At 38.9% G+C, this 17,787-nt stretch overlaps 1 protein-coding gene across 6 annotated transcripts in view; it reads left to right on the top strand.

Annotated features, from left to right (window-relative positions):
- Positions 1 to 17,787, top strand: part of ST18 (ST18 C2H2C-type zinc finger transcription factor) — a 599,563-nt gene that overhangs the window by 420,561 nt on the left and 161,215 nt on the right. For all 6 annotated transcript variants that reach the window (XR_012244522.1, XM_073631586.1, XM_073631585.1 and 3 more), the window contains one exon: positions 12,989 to 13,043. Coding sequence is in view for 5 of the 6 variants with exons in the window: in XM_073631586.1 (XP_073487687.1) it covers positions 12,989 to 13,043 (55 nt within the window). In the remaining variant the exon portion in view is untranslated. The remainder of the gene's footprint in view (positions 1 to 12,988; positions 13,044 to 17,787) is intronic.

Below are 17,787 nucleotides of genomic sequence, written 5' to 3'. Positions count from 1 at the left end.
GCCTCCATACAAACGTTGGCAGTGAAATGACCCAGCCAAATCCATAGCAGCCCTCTCAAAAGGGTACTAGGATACTTGGAAATTGTGGATTGGATGTGGTGCATTGATACCGAGCACAAGATTTACATTGCTCCCCAATAGGTTTTTATATACTAAGCCAGGGAAACCTCTGCTCAACTCATTCTTTCTACAGCTAAATGACCACCTAACACAGTTCCAAAACCTTGCTTGCGTGAGTCTGGTGAACCATTGGGTTTTCCACAACTTTCTCCCATGCTTTCTTTATGCAGTACAATAAGTCAAGGGATACTGAAAAATGGAGGTAAACAAGGGTAATTTCTGGTTCTTGGGATACCCTATTTATCACCTTTACATTTTTCCATGTGTTTGAGAAACTGATATCCCCCCATTTGTGTGATTCCAAAATCTTTTCTGGTCACCATATCTATTAGGTCTGACACTGAGGCTTTTTCCACTGACTTCCAGGTACCTCTGGCATAGGGTTACCAACATCACACTCAGGTTTTGGCAAAATAGTAAGATCATTTTCAGAACTGACTACCTGTTTTTTTACCCCATAGTTCCCAAAACACTGGAAAATCACAGCCCTATTTTATACTGTGTAAAAAGTTCTTAACCACTCCTATGCTCACATGCTTTACAGTTTCACTAGGTGTCTCCTCGATGAACACCAGAGTAGGATAATCTTTGGCATCACCATGTATACAGAGTATTTCTGTAAGGTCTGAGAAAGGTTTGGCAGAGTCTACCAGACTGGTATGGACCAAGGTGACAAGGCTTCCAGAGTCTAACAATGCCTCCCCCAGGTGTCTATGGTAATAGGACATACAGTATTTGCCTCCACCCTCAGTTTGTAAGTGTGCTAAAAGAACTCATCTTGGCAAACAGTGGCATATGCCTCCCCAAATGACATTTTATAGCATCATATATTACAGGGCAACTGGCAGCCACACATCCCATTCCTTAGCACCACCATCACCTAACATGCCATGTCTCTTTCAGAGACATTCATACTGTATCTGGCACCCACAGGTGTCTCATTATCCTATATAAGAGCTTTTTGTCTCCTTCCATAAAAAGGAACATTTTTGTCTGAGGTTGAAATTTTCCTGTTTTCAGGGATTACTGACTTTTAATAGGCAGAACCTTTAGATACTTCTCAGTAGCAGTATGTTGCTCCACAAGGAACACTAGCTCATCCATACTCTTGGGATCTGTATGCCTAATACTGTGTTGTATCTCAACAGGCAAGGGTGCAATGTAACAATCACAGACCACTAATTCCACCCTCTGAGCAGGCTTCCTTTGGTTGCAACCACTTGTTTGTAAGGTGGAACAAATCAAACATCTAGGTCGTTGCTAGTATCACAGGATCATATTTCCAAGAAAACACATGCTGTGCCCAAACAGCCATGGTAACCCTAGCTAGGACTTCACCGTTATGTTTAGGATACTCATTGGCATCCTTTTAAGATCTGATATTGTTTTCCTTAAAAAGGCACAATACCTGAAACCCCTCACCATGAGCAGGTGAGAAACCTAGGTGACACATATACACTGTCCAGAACCCTGCCAGGCAATGCCTCACATTATATATATATATATATATATATATATATATATATATATATATATATATATATATATTCACACAAACAATAGTATGTGTACTCCAAAAGGTGCATTTGAGGATTCACAATTACCAGATATGCTTAAAAATTTATTAAAATTACCTAAATGGAAAAACTCAGGTCAATGCACCCTAATACATTTTTTTTTTTTAACAACTCATTGTAAACTAGCATATTGATGAGAACCTGCCCTCCATTCTGCATGTTCCTATGTACCTACTTTGTGTCTGCATAGCAAAACAAGGCGACCAACAAGCATGAAAACATGCCCTGATAGTTTCAAAAGTCCTTTCTTTCTGTAAAAAGTAAATTCTAAATAATAATAATAAGCTTTTAATCTTAAAAATGGGTCAAATATAAAATAACTGAAGTTGCCTAAATTATATGGGATTTTTAATAAATGCACAGCTTGGGGATACTAGCATAAAATAAAGTCTTATCAAGGGTTACTCGAGAGAAAGTTACCCTCATCAGGAAGTTAGTATAAATTAGCTTTTATAAAAGTGAAAATAATTGAATAAAATTGGTAAACAGCTACATGGTCTTCATGTTGGGTGCTCAACAGTACATAATGACTCAGAAAAAAAATGTTAATTTCTAGGCTTGGTATCGCTACCCAACCTCCAAACACACATCTCCTAAGAATGCCCAAAGCAAGCTGAGAACGGGACACTTGTCCTCTACTCTTATATGAATATTTGATGCCTTTAGAAAATCTGCAAGCAAGCGTCAAACTTTCAGTCAAATCCATATGTAAAAAACAATTGTTAAAAAAGATATATTTTAAGTGGTACAATCCTTTTTTTTTTATCAAATTCCCATCAGCTAAGGTTGCATATCAAACAGGTATTGAGAGTGTTTTTTTTTTTTTAATGGCAAAAAGCAGCAGAACGTATCACAGCTTCATACTATATATGCTGTCTCCTATACAGAGAAGCTGTGTGGGGAAAGTGATTAAACAATACACAAAAGGTCAGACAGAGGTCAGACACATGTCAGGAGGCTGAGTTGAGACTCCCTAGAGAAATAACTACACCCACAAAAAATGTGAGTCTCAGCCTTTCGTTTAATCAGTCAGACTGTAGGGGGGTATTGGAGCAAAGTACTGGCTGGCTGTATACACAGAAAGAAACTATTTTACAGCTGGAGAGTGACCATAGTGACCACTTGTGTATAACTACACAAAAAATACTAAATTGTTTCAATATAAATAATAGGTTCCTCAAACGTCTACTGTAAGCATGTTTTATAATACATACCAAGGCTTATTTGAGTTTTACAAATCTTTTTGTTGTGCCTAGTCTACTGCTATATGGTCTTTTTGCTCATAAAAGATATTCACAGGTTATTTAAAGGAAAGAAAAGTGAAATCTATATACTGGTACATGTGGCAAACCCTTGTGAAAAATCTATTCATACATTACTGAGTATAGTAGCTGAATAGATTTCTATCAAACCTAATTACTCATTTTCAAATACATAAATTATGACAGTCACACTAAAATCGACACACCTTGTAATGATAAGTCTGTGTACTGGAGAAATTGAGAAGATATCCTATAATACATTTTTTGCTATGTTATATGATATTTGTTTCAGGCAGTAAAGCTTGGATCGTTTGAATAATTTAGTTTCCTAGTGTGAGATTAGCACCCTTGACTATCCAAGATACTTTCAGGGGAATAAAGCGCTACCAATGGTTTTCTGGTGCTATGTCCCTTTAAAAAGGCCTGCATGAGATTAGATTGGTTACCTTACTGACGCATGCCGCAGATTCAGGTAGATCCTAATAATAATTAATACACCAAATTCAAAAACAATTACTTCCAATTCATAGATAACTGAACTGGAGGTAAGCAAGACCTACTTTAACTTGGCATGCAGAGGAACGCAAGTACCAGTCCTTGAATACAGTGCAGCAGAGTGGCAAATTTGTCACCACTCTTTTCTCCCCATCACTGGTTGTTTAGGATGCTGCCAGCTTCACAGTAGAAGTCTGCTAACAACCAGTGATGCTGAAGTGGGCAGAGCCAGATGGTGAAGCTAAGACACTGGTTTCCTCATCAGGTCTTCTCTCACCTTTTAACTGACAGAATGCAAGGGACAGATTCTATAGCCAACAGCAGGCTGTCTATTGGCTAAGAATCCGCCCACTGCTTGCTTTCAATCACAAGAGGAGGGGACCTGATGGGGAACTATTTCTGTTATTCCCTATTGGGCTCTGCCCATCCATGTACAAAGCTCCCTGCTGCTGTGCTGTCTAACAGGTACAGCTGTGGGGAGGAAGCACAGTTGCATAGAGGGTGGAGTGTCTATAAATTTGATCAACCATGCCTTCAATTTCATCCTATGTTGCTACAAAAAATAATTTTTGTGGCTGGGAATCTTCTTTTCTTTCCAGGTCACAGCTCATGCACATTTCTTTTTCGATTATATTTCTCGCACGGTTCTCAAATCATTAATTAGAAATTTGTTTGATTTTCAAAAAATTTCCAACATGCCCAATCACTCAAATTCAATAACCGCATGAAAATCGGCCATTGCTGCTGCCCACTAATGGTGTGAAATTTGAACAAAAATTCTTAATTATGATTTTCAAAAGAAATTTCGAATTTGACCCATGTATGGCTGGCTCTAGACATTAGGGTTGATTTACTAAAACTGGAGAGTGCAAAATCTGGTGCAGCTGTGCATGGTGGCCAATCAACTTCTAACTTCAGCTTGTTTAATTAAGCTTTGCCAAAAAAAATGGAATCTGTTCCCTATTTGCTTAATAGTAAATACACTTAGTATACAAAAATTTTCTCCTTTACACAAATAATTTATGTACCATTGCTAACTAGCTAGAGATAGAAATAGATGTATACAAACAAGCATACACCTCCCAAATATCCCAAGTCTGTTGGAAATTTAACCACTTGACCTCCAGAAGGTTTTACCCCCCTCATGACTGGGCATTTTTTTTGCTATTCAGCTTTGCGCTACTTTAACTGGCAATTGCTAGGTCATGCAACACTGTACGCATATGAAATTTATTTCAATTTTTCACACAAATTGAGCTTTCTTTTGGGGGTATTTAATCACCACTGTTTTTTTTTTTTTTTTGCTATATAAATGAAAAAAGATTGAAAATTTTGAAAAAACAACAATATTTTCTACTAATTTCTGTTATAAAACATACCCAATAAAATCCAATTTCTTCATAAATTTAGGCCAAAATGTATTCTAATACTGCTAATGCTAATGCTATGCTACATGTCTTTGGTAAAAAAAATCCCAATATGTGTATATTAATTGGTTTGTATGAATTTTACAGTGACTACAAACTGTGGAATATATATTTGAAAAGTTATCGATCCTGATGTACTGATGGCCTATCTCATTTCTTGACGCCTTTAAAATGCCAGGACAGTACAAAACTGACTGGTGACAGTATGTTAAAAATAATAATGACAATAATAATAACAACTTTTTATTCCTTTTTTGAAAAAACTTTTTAAAAATGTTTTTCTTTTTTAACATTTATTTTTCTTTTTTTTTACATATGTATAGCTGTAGCTGCTACCCGCCTGCAAAAAAACTACTGTGGGTGGGATGTGATTAAGCTATGGGTTCCCAGCACACAACTTACTATATATGGTGATTATGTTTATGTTCCATTTCTTTTCTTTTTTCATTTGTTTATTTCATATTTATAATTACTAGGCTCAATTTACCATTAGGCACAGTAGGCTTGTGTCAATAGGGGTCAGAGGTTAAAGGTATCTTTTCAATGTATAGTTAAAGTTGGACTCTTGACAAATATAAATACACAAATTATTGCAGCTCTGTTATCATTAATACAGTATATTATTAAATACAAAGTACGAATGTTTGACCTGGCATCAACTTACTATAGTCTCTGTATAGCAGACTTGGAGTGTGAGAAGAAGAAGCAGCGCAAGTAGCCAATCAGTTCATGTGCTGATAAGGACCATGCTGATTAGAAAAGAAAGCAGAGTGACAAACAGAGGAGCTCATTACTTTGATGATTCTCATTTCACTGGCCAGTCACAGGCTCGGGTGGGTCCAGGACAACTTGGGCTTAAAGGAAGCAGGCGGAAGGATGCGGGTCATCAAACTGAAGATGTCTAGGGGTGGATAAAATCATGTGGGGGAAATCCTGACTTGAAGATGAATATTGCACCAAAAGTTGGTTTTATTATTTTATGTTTTAACAGGCTAGTTATTATTATCTTGTAATTTTTGTCTGGAGTTCTGCTTTAACCAGTTCCAGATCGCCTACCACACATGCGGCAGGGCGGCCTGGCTGTGCGAAACAACGTTCCCTGGTCTGGGGTGCACACGCTGATGACTCCTGCTGTGATTGGACACAGTGGGAGCCAATCAGTCGGCCACCAGCGATCGTTCTCGGGTATGACAGTAAACAAGGCAGACCATCGTTCTGTCACAGACAACGAGAGATATCTGGGATTCCTAGTAATCAGGAACACAGATCTCTCTCTCTGTCTAGTGTCAGCATCCCAAATACATTTAGAAAACACTCCCAGGGAACACATTTAACCCTTTGATCACCCTTGATGTCAACCCTTTCCCTGCCAGTGTCATTTATACTGTGACAGTGCATTTTGTTTTTGCACTGATCACTGTATTGGTGTCACTGGTCCCCAAAAAGTGTCACTTAGTGTTCAATTTGTTTGCCATAATGTCGCAGTCCCACTAAAAATCACTGATCGCTGCCATTACTAGTAAAAAAAAAAGTCCCTAAATCTATAACATAGTTTGTGAACGCGATAACTTTTGCACAAACCAATCAATATACGCTAATTTGGATTTTTTTTTACCAAAAATGTGTAGCAGAATACAAATTGTCCTAAACTGATGTAGAAATGTAATTTCTTACATATTTTTATTGAATATGTTTTATAGCAGAAAGTAAAAAATGTTGTTTGTTTTTTCAAAATTGTTGCTTTTTTTTATTTATAGCGTAAAAAATAAAAACCGCAGAGGTGATCAAATACCACCAAAAGAAATCTCTATTTGTGGGAAAAAAGGACATCAATTTTGTTTGAGTACCATGTTGCACGACCACGCAATTGTCACTTAAAGTAACGCAGTGCCGTATTGCAAAAAATGGCTTGGTCATGAAGGGGGGGTAAATACTTTTGGGGCTGAAGTGGTTAACATGCCTTTTCCACCATTATTATAAATCAGGTAAATGTTATAGGCAAAAGAGATGATGTTGGCAGAGGGATGATGCTTGGGATGCTACAGTTTTTATGCTCACAGACTCCAGTGATGGAAATTCAGTCCTAATTTTTACTAATTTGAGTTCTTGGGAGACCGTTAAGTGTGTACTAAACCACCAATATACTGTATGTAAGTGTACAAAATGTACTGTAAAATCGGAAATAGGTGACTAACTTTCAGCCCAAGGACCTAGAATATATTATTGTTTTAACAAAATGATATATTGTTTCTTTACGACACGCTGTATGTATATTTTGGTGCTTCTGTCTCTGAACTCTGCTTATCTGTGGCTCCCCATTGACATGTTTGTTTCTCTGCCCTGCAATGCCTTCGTGATACACTCTAATAGAAATACTTGGCACGTGTTTGTTACCTGGGGGAATAATAGAATTATTTGCTAAAGTCATTTGGCAAAAGAACATAAACATATGGTTTTGTTTTACATTCGGCTCTGCCAGTTGTGTAAAGTTGCTTGGAAGCTGTGCAGCGTAAATGGCTTTGGAGACAATGTCCACATAAGCTGCCTATGGCCCATCCAATCACTGTTGTGTGTACATTGAAATACATTTGAAATATTAAGAATCTGGTTAAAATGTCTTGTCAGAAACCCTTTGAAGTTAAAGTCTAATTTCCTCAACAGATGGAACCTATTTGTTTTCCTACTACCTGAAAATCATTTGCTAAAATCAGTTTCATATGGTTATTCAAATAATGTCATGATAAAGATGTAGCAGTGTTTTTTTTTTAAGTACTTCAAAGAGTTAGTGAACTGTTTATGAGTAATACATGGTAGGATATGTCTTACTCTTGCTCTCTACGGTGTTTAAATAATAGCTAGGGCATTAATTATGAGCATTACATGTATTAAATATTACATGAGCCTTCTGGCATGTGAACAGTATGAAATGTTTTTCACTGTTTTTCACTTACTAGCTAATAATATTATTATTAATAAATATTAGCAGCACTTTTCTATTAGGGAGTATTGAAATTGCCAATTAAATGAGCAAATCCCTAGTAAAGGTACATTTGATGAGGTCTAGGCGAATGTAAAATCAGTCTATGAACTAATATGCTATCCAGGAAATGTGGTAAAATAAATTACAAACTCTATGCTGTTTAAACCTTAGTGTTATATAATGTAGTGGAAATGAAGTGCAGCCTCCTTGCATACGGCTCTTGCACTCATTTTTTCACCAGAGCTTAGTAAATGTGAAGCTTTACATTGTAAAGAATACCCTCAATCAGGTGCAAGGCAAATATAAAAAAAATACAGGTCTCAGAGAAACTAAGAGCTCCCGTTGCAGGAAACAATGCCCTATTCCATATCCCTCTCACACTATTCCTCAAACTAAATTTCCCTGCAACTCTAACCTATTATTCATATGAATCCTCCTTCCTAAACCTAACACTAGCTTTCCCTTTAACCCCTGCACTAAGATTTCCTTTAACCCCAACTATATTACTTACCCTCTCTGTAACCCTAACACTTACCCTGTAGCACAAACTTTTACACTAACCCTCCCTATAACCGCAATCATGACACTAACGCTCCCTGTAATGCTAACTTTTACTCAAGCCCTCTCTATAAGCTATAACACTAGCCTACCATCTATCCCCAGAACTAAACCTCTTTTAAATTTTAGCCATAGCACTAACCTTCTCTGTAACACTAACCTTTACACTATCCTTACCTATAACCCCAACAATAAAACTTACCCTCCTTATATCCCTAAATATAACACTAACCCTCTCTGAAACACTTACCCTGTCCATAACACTAACCGATACACTAACCCTCCCTATAACCACAACTATAGCACTAACCATCTACTTACTATATCTATATTGCTAATTGTTGCACTAACCCTTCGCATGTTTAACTACCTTGTAAACTTAGCTGAAATGCTAAAGGCCTATTCACACTATTGCAAGTTATATTTATTAGTGCGATGTGGTTACATTCATTCTGAATGGCACTCTAACGCACCTTGTAGATAGATGCACTAATAAGAGTATGGGTACGCTGCCAGAAATGGTACAGGCACATTTTTGGTGTGTTGTGGTGTTTCAGGCAGCAGAAAAGACTATTAAAGCAACACACTTTATTTGCAGCATAACGCACCATAACAGTGTGGACAGGCCCTAATCCTTCTGTAGCCGAGTTCTTGGCTGGCTGCTGGAGGAGGTTCTCCACATTCACTACCACCACCACTGAACAGTATATTGTGGGTTGTGGGATCCCACGCTTATTGCTCACCATAAGCAGCTGTAGAGCATGGGCTCTGTGTGCTTGCCTTAGCAGCAACAGTGAGAAAACATCAGGACACAGCAGCTGCAATCGATCATGGGACATGTAGTCCATAAGGAGCAATATACAGTGTAAGGGAAGGAGGCTGCAAATTACAACACCAGGAAGCCTTGGATACAAAGGAGGGGAACACAGTATTTTCCTGGGCAAATTCACCGGAGAAAGCAGCAGGCAGAGGAAACAGGGCAAAGAGCTAAGGCTCTGTGTTGTGTGCCTGAGCCAGAAGCCAGAGAAAGAAAGACTGAGCCACCGGAAAGCAATTGCTGTGCAGAGAAACCAGAGAGCACAGCGCTGTGATCTGAGTGCTGAGGGACTGAGCTACCGCCAGGATACAGCCCATGCTGTGCTGAGACCTGGAGTTACCCAAGGCAACCCAGAGTGATTGGACATCTAACCAATGGGACCACTGCTGATGTGTCACTTGGTCTGGTGAGAGGGTCTTGTGGCCATAACCTGTTTATTACTAGAGAGACAGAGCACTTTAGAAATTGACTTCATAGTCACCTAGTAGCCTTATTGCTGTCTGCAGGTTAGACTGGGACTATTCTCATGTGCACCAATGGTACCACTGGGCTCCAACACTATCCGGCGGAGGAGTTAGGACTAAAAACTGCCCCTTTACAGTTGCTACACAGAGACCCTTTCCCATTGCTTAGTTTAAGAGGTACCTCTCAGGGGACATTGCTCTAGGCTCTAGCCATTCTCTTACAGTGAATTCTAAACTGGTTGTAGTATTCCCATCCCCACTGCAGTTTAATTTTTATATGCATCATTTATTTATGACTTCACTGGTTTATGAGTTAATTCCAGTCTAGTAGTACAGGACTCGATTCTGACTTACTTTGACATAGTGATCATATTGTCTAGCTGATTGTGTCAGCATCTACCTACTGTTTGCTCATTTATGGCCAAACCACCATTCATTCCAACCCATACCATTGCATTGAGTTTATTTACCACTAAACGGTCTTGTGTCTATTTCCTAGTACTAATTCACAGCCAAGTTAAAGGTATCTATACTTGCGTTCTTATAAGTGCTTACAGTAATTTATCAATCAGGTGTGTCAGAGGGGCTGAGGTTGTTCTTGGAGTCGAGGCACAAAACAGAGCCCAATTTACCTAAAAGGTACATCACTTTCGAATAATGAATAATGTTTTACTTCCCAAGTTTTGGAAGGCCAATTCTTTAGCATGGATTTTTTATGTTCTCTTAATGCCTGTGGAGGTTTCCTCATTCAGTCCAGGAACATACTGTTAAATAATTAACTTTTATTCAGTCTGATTCCACAGTGCATGTTTATGGCAGAGATATTAGAGTGTAAGCTTGTGGGGGTGGGATTGGGGTCTATATAATCTGAAGGGAAATGTTTTGATCATACAGAGGACAATGGAAGAATAAATAATTTTGCAAAAAAATATATATATAAACCTACATGTACAAATTTACAATTCAGTTGATCAGTGGTTTCTTGGAAGCTAAATAAAAGCTTGACAAATGAATACAAAGCTGTATTAAAAGCATTGAAAAAGAGCACTGCGTTGTAAATTCTTTGAAAATAGAAATCATGATTAAACAGGGTTACATGGCATTTCAGATGCTTTATGGCCCCTCTTTTAAATGTGTCCATAACTGCAGGTTGTTTGCAAATATAAATGTACCAATGGATAAACTTCAAGAAATACAAAACAATTAAGGGTATTGTGTGTCCATAAAAGGTGTATAGAAGAACAATGAAACAAGCAGATATTTAAATAAAATCATTTCTTGGCATTTACTTAGACTTGATCGAGTAGTAATTCTTTCCTGAATTGAAGCACAGACTGCTTTTAATTTTGTCTGTGGAGTTTCCTGCCATAAAAAACACAATAGATAAATAGTATATCTGTGCATAATATATACAGCATTCTAGAGTTGTTTATCTCAATAGACTATAGTAATCAAAAGTAATGAACCTATTATGTGCAGGACCTTGGAGAGCGTTGAATGGCAGTAAAAGTGTGGCACATAAAAGGTTTATTAAAGGAAATTAAAGTCCATCATTGCCACACCTGCTCCCCTATTATAAGTCTATGGCAGGTCAGTGCCTTCAATCACAACTCAGCAGCACAGAATAGATAATGTTTCACATTACAATTGCTTCCACAAAGAGGACACTCAGTTGTTCATCTTTAGTGTGCTCACAACTTACTAGCACAAAGCATTAAATAAAAACAAAAAAACATCTTAAAAAAACGTGTGTGGCGTGTGCTTGTAGATTTTGTGTATTCTGGCTTTTAAAGTAATTTTTTTAATACAAGAATACAAAATATGTTAATAAATTGAGTTATTTTATAGCCTTTATATGAAATGCATAAAAAATGTTTCCTTTGTGTGTAGGTACACTTTTTCACAATATTTGGAACAAAACACATAGTATTATATACCACAAAAATCACGATTGCAAAGTAGCACACAGAGTATTGTTATATATATAATAAAGCAACATGCATGGTCGTTGATATACTTCTATATATTTATACGCTGAACCTTGCTTATTTATCTTTATAATAACCCTTCCCACTATATTTATGCTACTCCTGATTGCTAGAAACTATATGTACCACCTTCAGTTCTCAATTTTTGGTCAATTAAAAGCTGCAAACTAAAAATTAATTGCAGTATCACTGATCGGTAAATCTAAAATTGTAGCCTATCCCATTTGTTATAAGTCAGAGATTGTGTAGACTTCACTTAAAGTGTTACTCAAACCCACAACAGTAAAAACAGTCTGTATATGCAGTAAAGCATTCTTGTTATACTCACTGTGGAACCTAAGGGTTTAATTCTCTGCAAAGTGTAAAAAGGCTGTTTGATTCTGTCTTCTGTGATCCTCCGCTTCTTTCACAGTCCCCAAACCATCTCCTGATAAAACAAAGCCTTGGGGGCAATCTGCACATGCTCAGTTTGTTGTGTATTGCTAGAGAGTTTTTTTTCTTGGGAGAGTGCATTTGATCAGCCCAGGGCCAATCAGCACTGTCCAGACAGTGGGTCAGGGGTCCTGCAGCCTCTCAGGACAGTCAGAGAATGAGAATAAAAACTCATTATATTGTACATGCTTTAACCAGACACTCTTAGAAGTCACAAAACTAGAGAAGGTATTTAGCAGTTTATATTTATTAAAACTTTAGCATTTCCATGTTCTGTGCACTGTGGGAGACCAGATATAGTACATGCAGGGTCCTGGGTTTAGTAACACCTTAATAGTTCAGCCAGTCTAGGATACTGAACTCAACTGCCTCAGCTCAACCAAAGTGTACTGAATATATTATTATTTAATATACAAAATGATTACAATCTTTGATAAACTTTGATAATATTTAATATGCCACCCTAAAGTGATATTTTAGTTGGAACTTGATGCACTGAGTCAGACCAGAGCTTGCTTAGCTGTCTTGCTTAGCTCAAAGACAAGATATAGTGTCATAGTTCCTGACTCTGTTCCTGTCTTTCTAGAAGTTTTGGATGTTTCTATCCACCTTGAAACATTTGATCTTGCATTCTGAAAGGTGTGAAAGCTTTGTAATGGCCATCCTGCAGGTCTACAGAGACCTAACCAACAGAACTAAGAGTCCTAACAAACCTACCTAACTAACAGCTTCTCCAAAAAATATAATACATGTTTTTTCATGCTAAGCATCTAATAAAAACTAAAATATCAATTTTGGGTGGACTAAACCTAGGATTTTGAATGATATAGCATGTTAATTCATTAGGTAATGTGTTTATTCTTTTTAGATGGCTGTAGATAGAGAAGACACACATCTATGCATACTCTCAAAAGAAATGAAAGGTATGTTGCATTGGTTATACAAAGTCAAAGATCTTGTTATTCTAAATATATAACAATGCCCTTTAAAAGTCAGCAAAATTAAATATTTGATGAAACTAGATTGTGTGCGTATATTTATTTGTTTTGATAATATAATAGTAATATACTGTATATAATACATAATTAAACATACAGCAGAGTAATGAAGCAAGCAGAGTGCTATTCAAATAAATAGAGAGAAACAAAAAGTCAGGAGAGCGATAGCACAGTCAATTACCTGTCATATTTATGTGACCAGTCTCTCCTCCAATCATTAAGTTTTCTCTGCAGCAGATAGAACTCCATGTGACTCCATATGATATGAACAGTGGCCTGCATTTTTGGAGTGAAGACTAAATATCAGGCCACAGTGTGGAGTAATACTGCAAGGTTCAACAAGGAGTGAATAGCGGTATCTGCTCACTGTTTTAAATTGGCCCTATTGTGTGACTCCAGACTCTCTTTTCAGGCCTAATTAGGACCATCTCATATGGTGGTAATTTGCTGTGAAAGAGGGCGCAGACTGGATTTACTGAAGTATGAAGTGGTGTGAAAAGAGATGACATACAGTTGGATCTATTTATTAAAGTGTACAATGTGATGAAGTAAGCCTGTATTTAAATCAGACATGTAATCCTGAAGAAACTTAGCTTTTTCCCTTCATCTTTTTGGTTGTTTGGTGTTTTAGTAAATCAGACCCAGGATCACTATAGCTTTAATTTGGTAATTTGGTAGTTTAGTGACTGTCCACACAATAAAGTGAATGCTTACTAAGCAAAGCTTATGTTTACTCTACCAAGCAGTGGCAGCTGGTGCTCCATTTGTTGGTGGAGGGGGTGCCAAAACCGTCCGCCAACACCCCCCCTCCCCATGCACAGTCGGTAGGTGGGTCGGTCAGTCACACCAGCCCCACACTTACCCCATCTAGGTCGCGGGCAGTGCTTGCTCCTCGTCGGCTTTACCCAGCGTTTTCTCCTCCTCCTCTGTTTCACGGTGGCTTCCCCTGTGTTTTCTCCTCCTCAGCGGCCAATACAATCTCTTCTCCTCTCAGCCAATCGGGACTCAGAATCTGCTTCCTGATTGGCAATTGGCAATATTAATTTGCTATTGTCACACAACTGGGTGGGCTCTAGGAGCAGTGCTCTGCGCCCCAAGTCCACCCTTTTTAAAGCCTATTAGAGCCTCTGTCTTTAATCCTGTGCCTCTAAAAAAAAAACCCATTGAAATCCATGCTTTTTCAGCACCCTGCATGTAGATTAGGGGCCAGACGCATGGATTAGGGGGGCGGCACCCCTGCACCCCATATGGGTGAGCCACCACTGCTACTAAGTGAATATTTACTCAGCTTAGTGTAGTAATGACCCCCAAAAGGAGCTGCTAGAAATATTCAGTTCTCCTACCATTTCCAGGGATGACCCCACCAGTAACGGGGCCCACAAATGCACTGACACACCAATACAGCTAAAATTAGACTTCAATAAAGCAGAAATAACCCCTACATAAACGTATTAGTTAAAACAGTTTGACAGTGACTAAAGGCAATGATTTGGGAGTTGGGAGTGTGGAGAATGACACTGCAGGTGACAATAAACAGAATTCAATGCAATAAGACTCTCCAATATGTAGTGAAAAAGATACAGCTAAGTACTGAGGTCCTGTGTTCATCTACTAGATCTAACTAACCACTGGCTAGTAGAAAAATCTGCACAAATGGGGGGGGGGATTGGCATTAAACTTCACACTAAAGAGCTCAACCTTCAAGTAAAGGTATCTATAATACACAAGAATGTTTCAAATAACGGACTTTGAAAGGATGATGTGTTCCCAAAAAGTTCTACTATTGGCAGTATTGCCCCAAAGAGTGTAGGTAAAGTGTTAATGTTTGACACAAGGTCGCTCACCATTCTGACATCTAATGAATGTCCTCAGATGGCTGATCCTACAGGCAGGATGGAAGCAGATGAGAAGTAGACCATGCTTTCCTGGATGGGTGAGATGTGGATCACACTTTACCTGGCTGTAGGTACCTCTCTCCTTTAGATGCAGATGGCAGGGTTTCTTTGTTTTATCCTTGGTAATTTTGCAGGGAGCACAGCGGGATATAGACCACAATCTCAGGTCACTCCCTCTCCCTCTCTGAGATGCCTGTGACCCCCACCCTTGTGTTGCACTCTGTCCTCCTTTCCCAGGCTCTGCACTCTCTATCCCCATTGTGAATGTGGCCATTCACAGTCCTCCTGCATCTGGCAGATGGGGCTGAGTGCTGCTCCTGCTGCTGATGTGGTCAATCACATTCTAGCTCCCTCCTGGCTTGTCAATTAAATAGCCCAGGTTTAACAAATATGTTCATGCCCAGGTTTAAAGTGCCCCCCAGCTTGGCAAAACCAAGCAGCACCACTCCAGACAGAAGCTTTGCTTCCTCTGTTGACACTCTGGGTGCCTGTCCATGCTCCAAGGAGACAATATTACATAAGCAGCACACTGCAAACATCAACTACTCTGAATGCCTTTCTTTTACCATAAGCAAAGTGACAGCAAACAGCATCCATGAACAGGGACTGCCCATACTTGATGTGTTTAACTATAATAGGCTTACTTGTATGGATCCTTACAAGTGTTGCATACCTGGTTGGAGGCCAAAGTGACAACAGGTCTTCCCTTGTGGCTCTGGTCTAAACACCCCTGAGCATGGAGACAGGTGTGCAAGGCACAAAGTAGCATGGGTGTCAGGGATTCAGATGGTTGGTAGTTACCCATAAATATGGTTGATAGAGACTGAGTCCAGGTAGTAGATGTGAAATCTCAGAGATACCTCAGGAGGAACCCTAGCCGACGGTCTGTATGCCCCTGGCATAATAGTGCAGGGCAGGACCCATGAGGCGGGTCTGGGAAGCAGAAGTGCACCAGTAGAAAGAAGAGCCATTGTCCACAAACCGAGCCAAGGTCTTGAACAAGCAACCAGGATGGGAGACATGGTCTGAATCAAAGGTCATACATGGCACAGCAGGATACAGAAGTGAGGTTAGGAGCCAGGCTAAGCCTTACGTAAAAGATCAAGTGGAAATCAGGTTTAGTAGCAAGCTGAGGTCAGGAGTCAAGCAGAGCGCAGTCCAAGTACAAGCTGAGTCAGTAATAGGTAATCGTGTAGCACAAAATCGAGGAGCACAAGAACAAGTATCACAGATAGCTGAAGATCATCCAGTGATTGCCAGTCACAGCTCCTTTCCTTAAACAGGGCATTTGGCATCAACTCTGGGATTGGATGTGTGCGACTGACATGCAAACACATGTGCCTATGTAAGTTACTGGAAGGAATTCTTAGCCTGCCAATTGACACATATGTACCAGTTAGCATCCTCTTCCAACAGGCAGTCTCTGGATGCCCATTCAGGCCATCTTTTCTGGAAACTTGACCAAGTGATAAGGAGCTGCGCTATCAAAATATTATACCCTAAAATCTAAAAAAAAAAAAAAAAAAAACAAAATGCATATCAAAAAAATGTAGACAAACTTAAATGATAGATCTGTTGTGCAAAAAATCCAGAATACTGTGTGAACGTCCACACTTTAAAAGTTCTGAATGTAGTGCTAATAACCACCTGGTGGTGGCTTTCACAAATTTCTTGGGTTTAATATTGCATTCACCCACGCTATATTTTAATTGTGCCGTTATTAGCACTACATTCAGGACTTTTTTTGATTTAAGGGTATAGTAAGCGCAGCACCTTATTACTTGATCATATTTATTGTTTACACTTATGCGCTTGCAGCTTCAAAAGTACAATTATTAGTTGATTGTGATCGTGCAAACTCATTTTAATATTATTTTCTGGAAACTTGCTGGTGAAATACTAGAGTAATTCAGGAGTACATATGTTATCTTCTGGTTCCGAAGAGTTTTCTTCAGGGTCATATCCTTCCCACTAGATAAGGTACTGGATCTGGTCTCCCCACTTCCTGTAGTTAAGGATTGATTTCACTTTTTTCTCCCACCAATATGGATGGAGGTGATGGGTCACTCCTTCCAGGGAAGGGATCAAGAACAGCTGGTTTGAGTCATGAGACATAGAACACTGGATATATCTTGTAGAAACCATGAAGCATGAATTCATAAACCACAGGGTTAATTTCCTCTTTTTACTTCAGATGCACCAATATACCCTGGCCCTACTTTCCTGTGATGGGCATGCAAGCTTCGAATTGGCCGTGGATACCAGAACTTATCTCCAATTTTCAGGACTATATTACCTTTTATTCATTTATCAAAGTATTTTTTGGTGCCCTCCTGAGCTTTCTCCATAACTTCCTTGTGTAATTGAAAATTGATCTGCAGGAAGGCCAGTTCACCCTGGACTGCAGATCAATGCTGTTTTTGGAATAACCTTCAGCAAGAAGGAAGGATGGAAGCCATAATCGGTTCAGAACAGAGCTTGGTTTGTAGTTGAATGGACCGAGTTGTTAAAGGCAAACTCTGCAAGCTATTGCAATGATGCCCAGTCATGCCGTGAAATGGATGAAAAACGTTGAAATTGGTACACTCCATTTGTCGATGACTTTGAATATGGTATGCAAAGAGATTTCCAGAACTTGGAAGTAAATTGCACTTCTCTATCTGATATAATGTTCCTGGATACGCCATGCAAATGTATTACCTCTTGTAGGCGTGCCAACCATGAGTATGAAGTGGGACATCTTGGATAGTTGATTCATGACCATAAGAAAGCTG

The sequence above is a fragment of the Aquarana catesbeiana genome, linkage group LG05 (assembly GCF_042186555.1).
Source record: "Aquarana catesbeiana isolate 2022-GZ linkage group LG05, ASM4218655v1, whole genome shotgun sequence".
Taxonomy (NCBI): Eukaryota; Metazoa; Chordata; class Amphibia; order Anura; family Ranidae; genus Aquarana; species Aquarana catesbeiana.
Note: the sequence above shows the minus strand (reverse complement) of the source record. Positions and strands in the feature narration are given on the sequence as shown.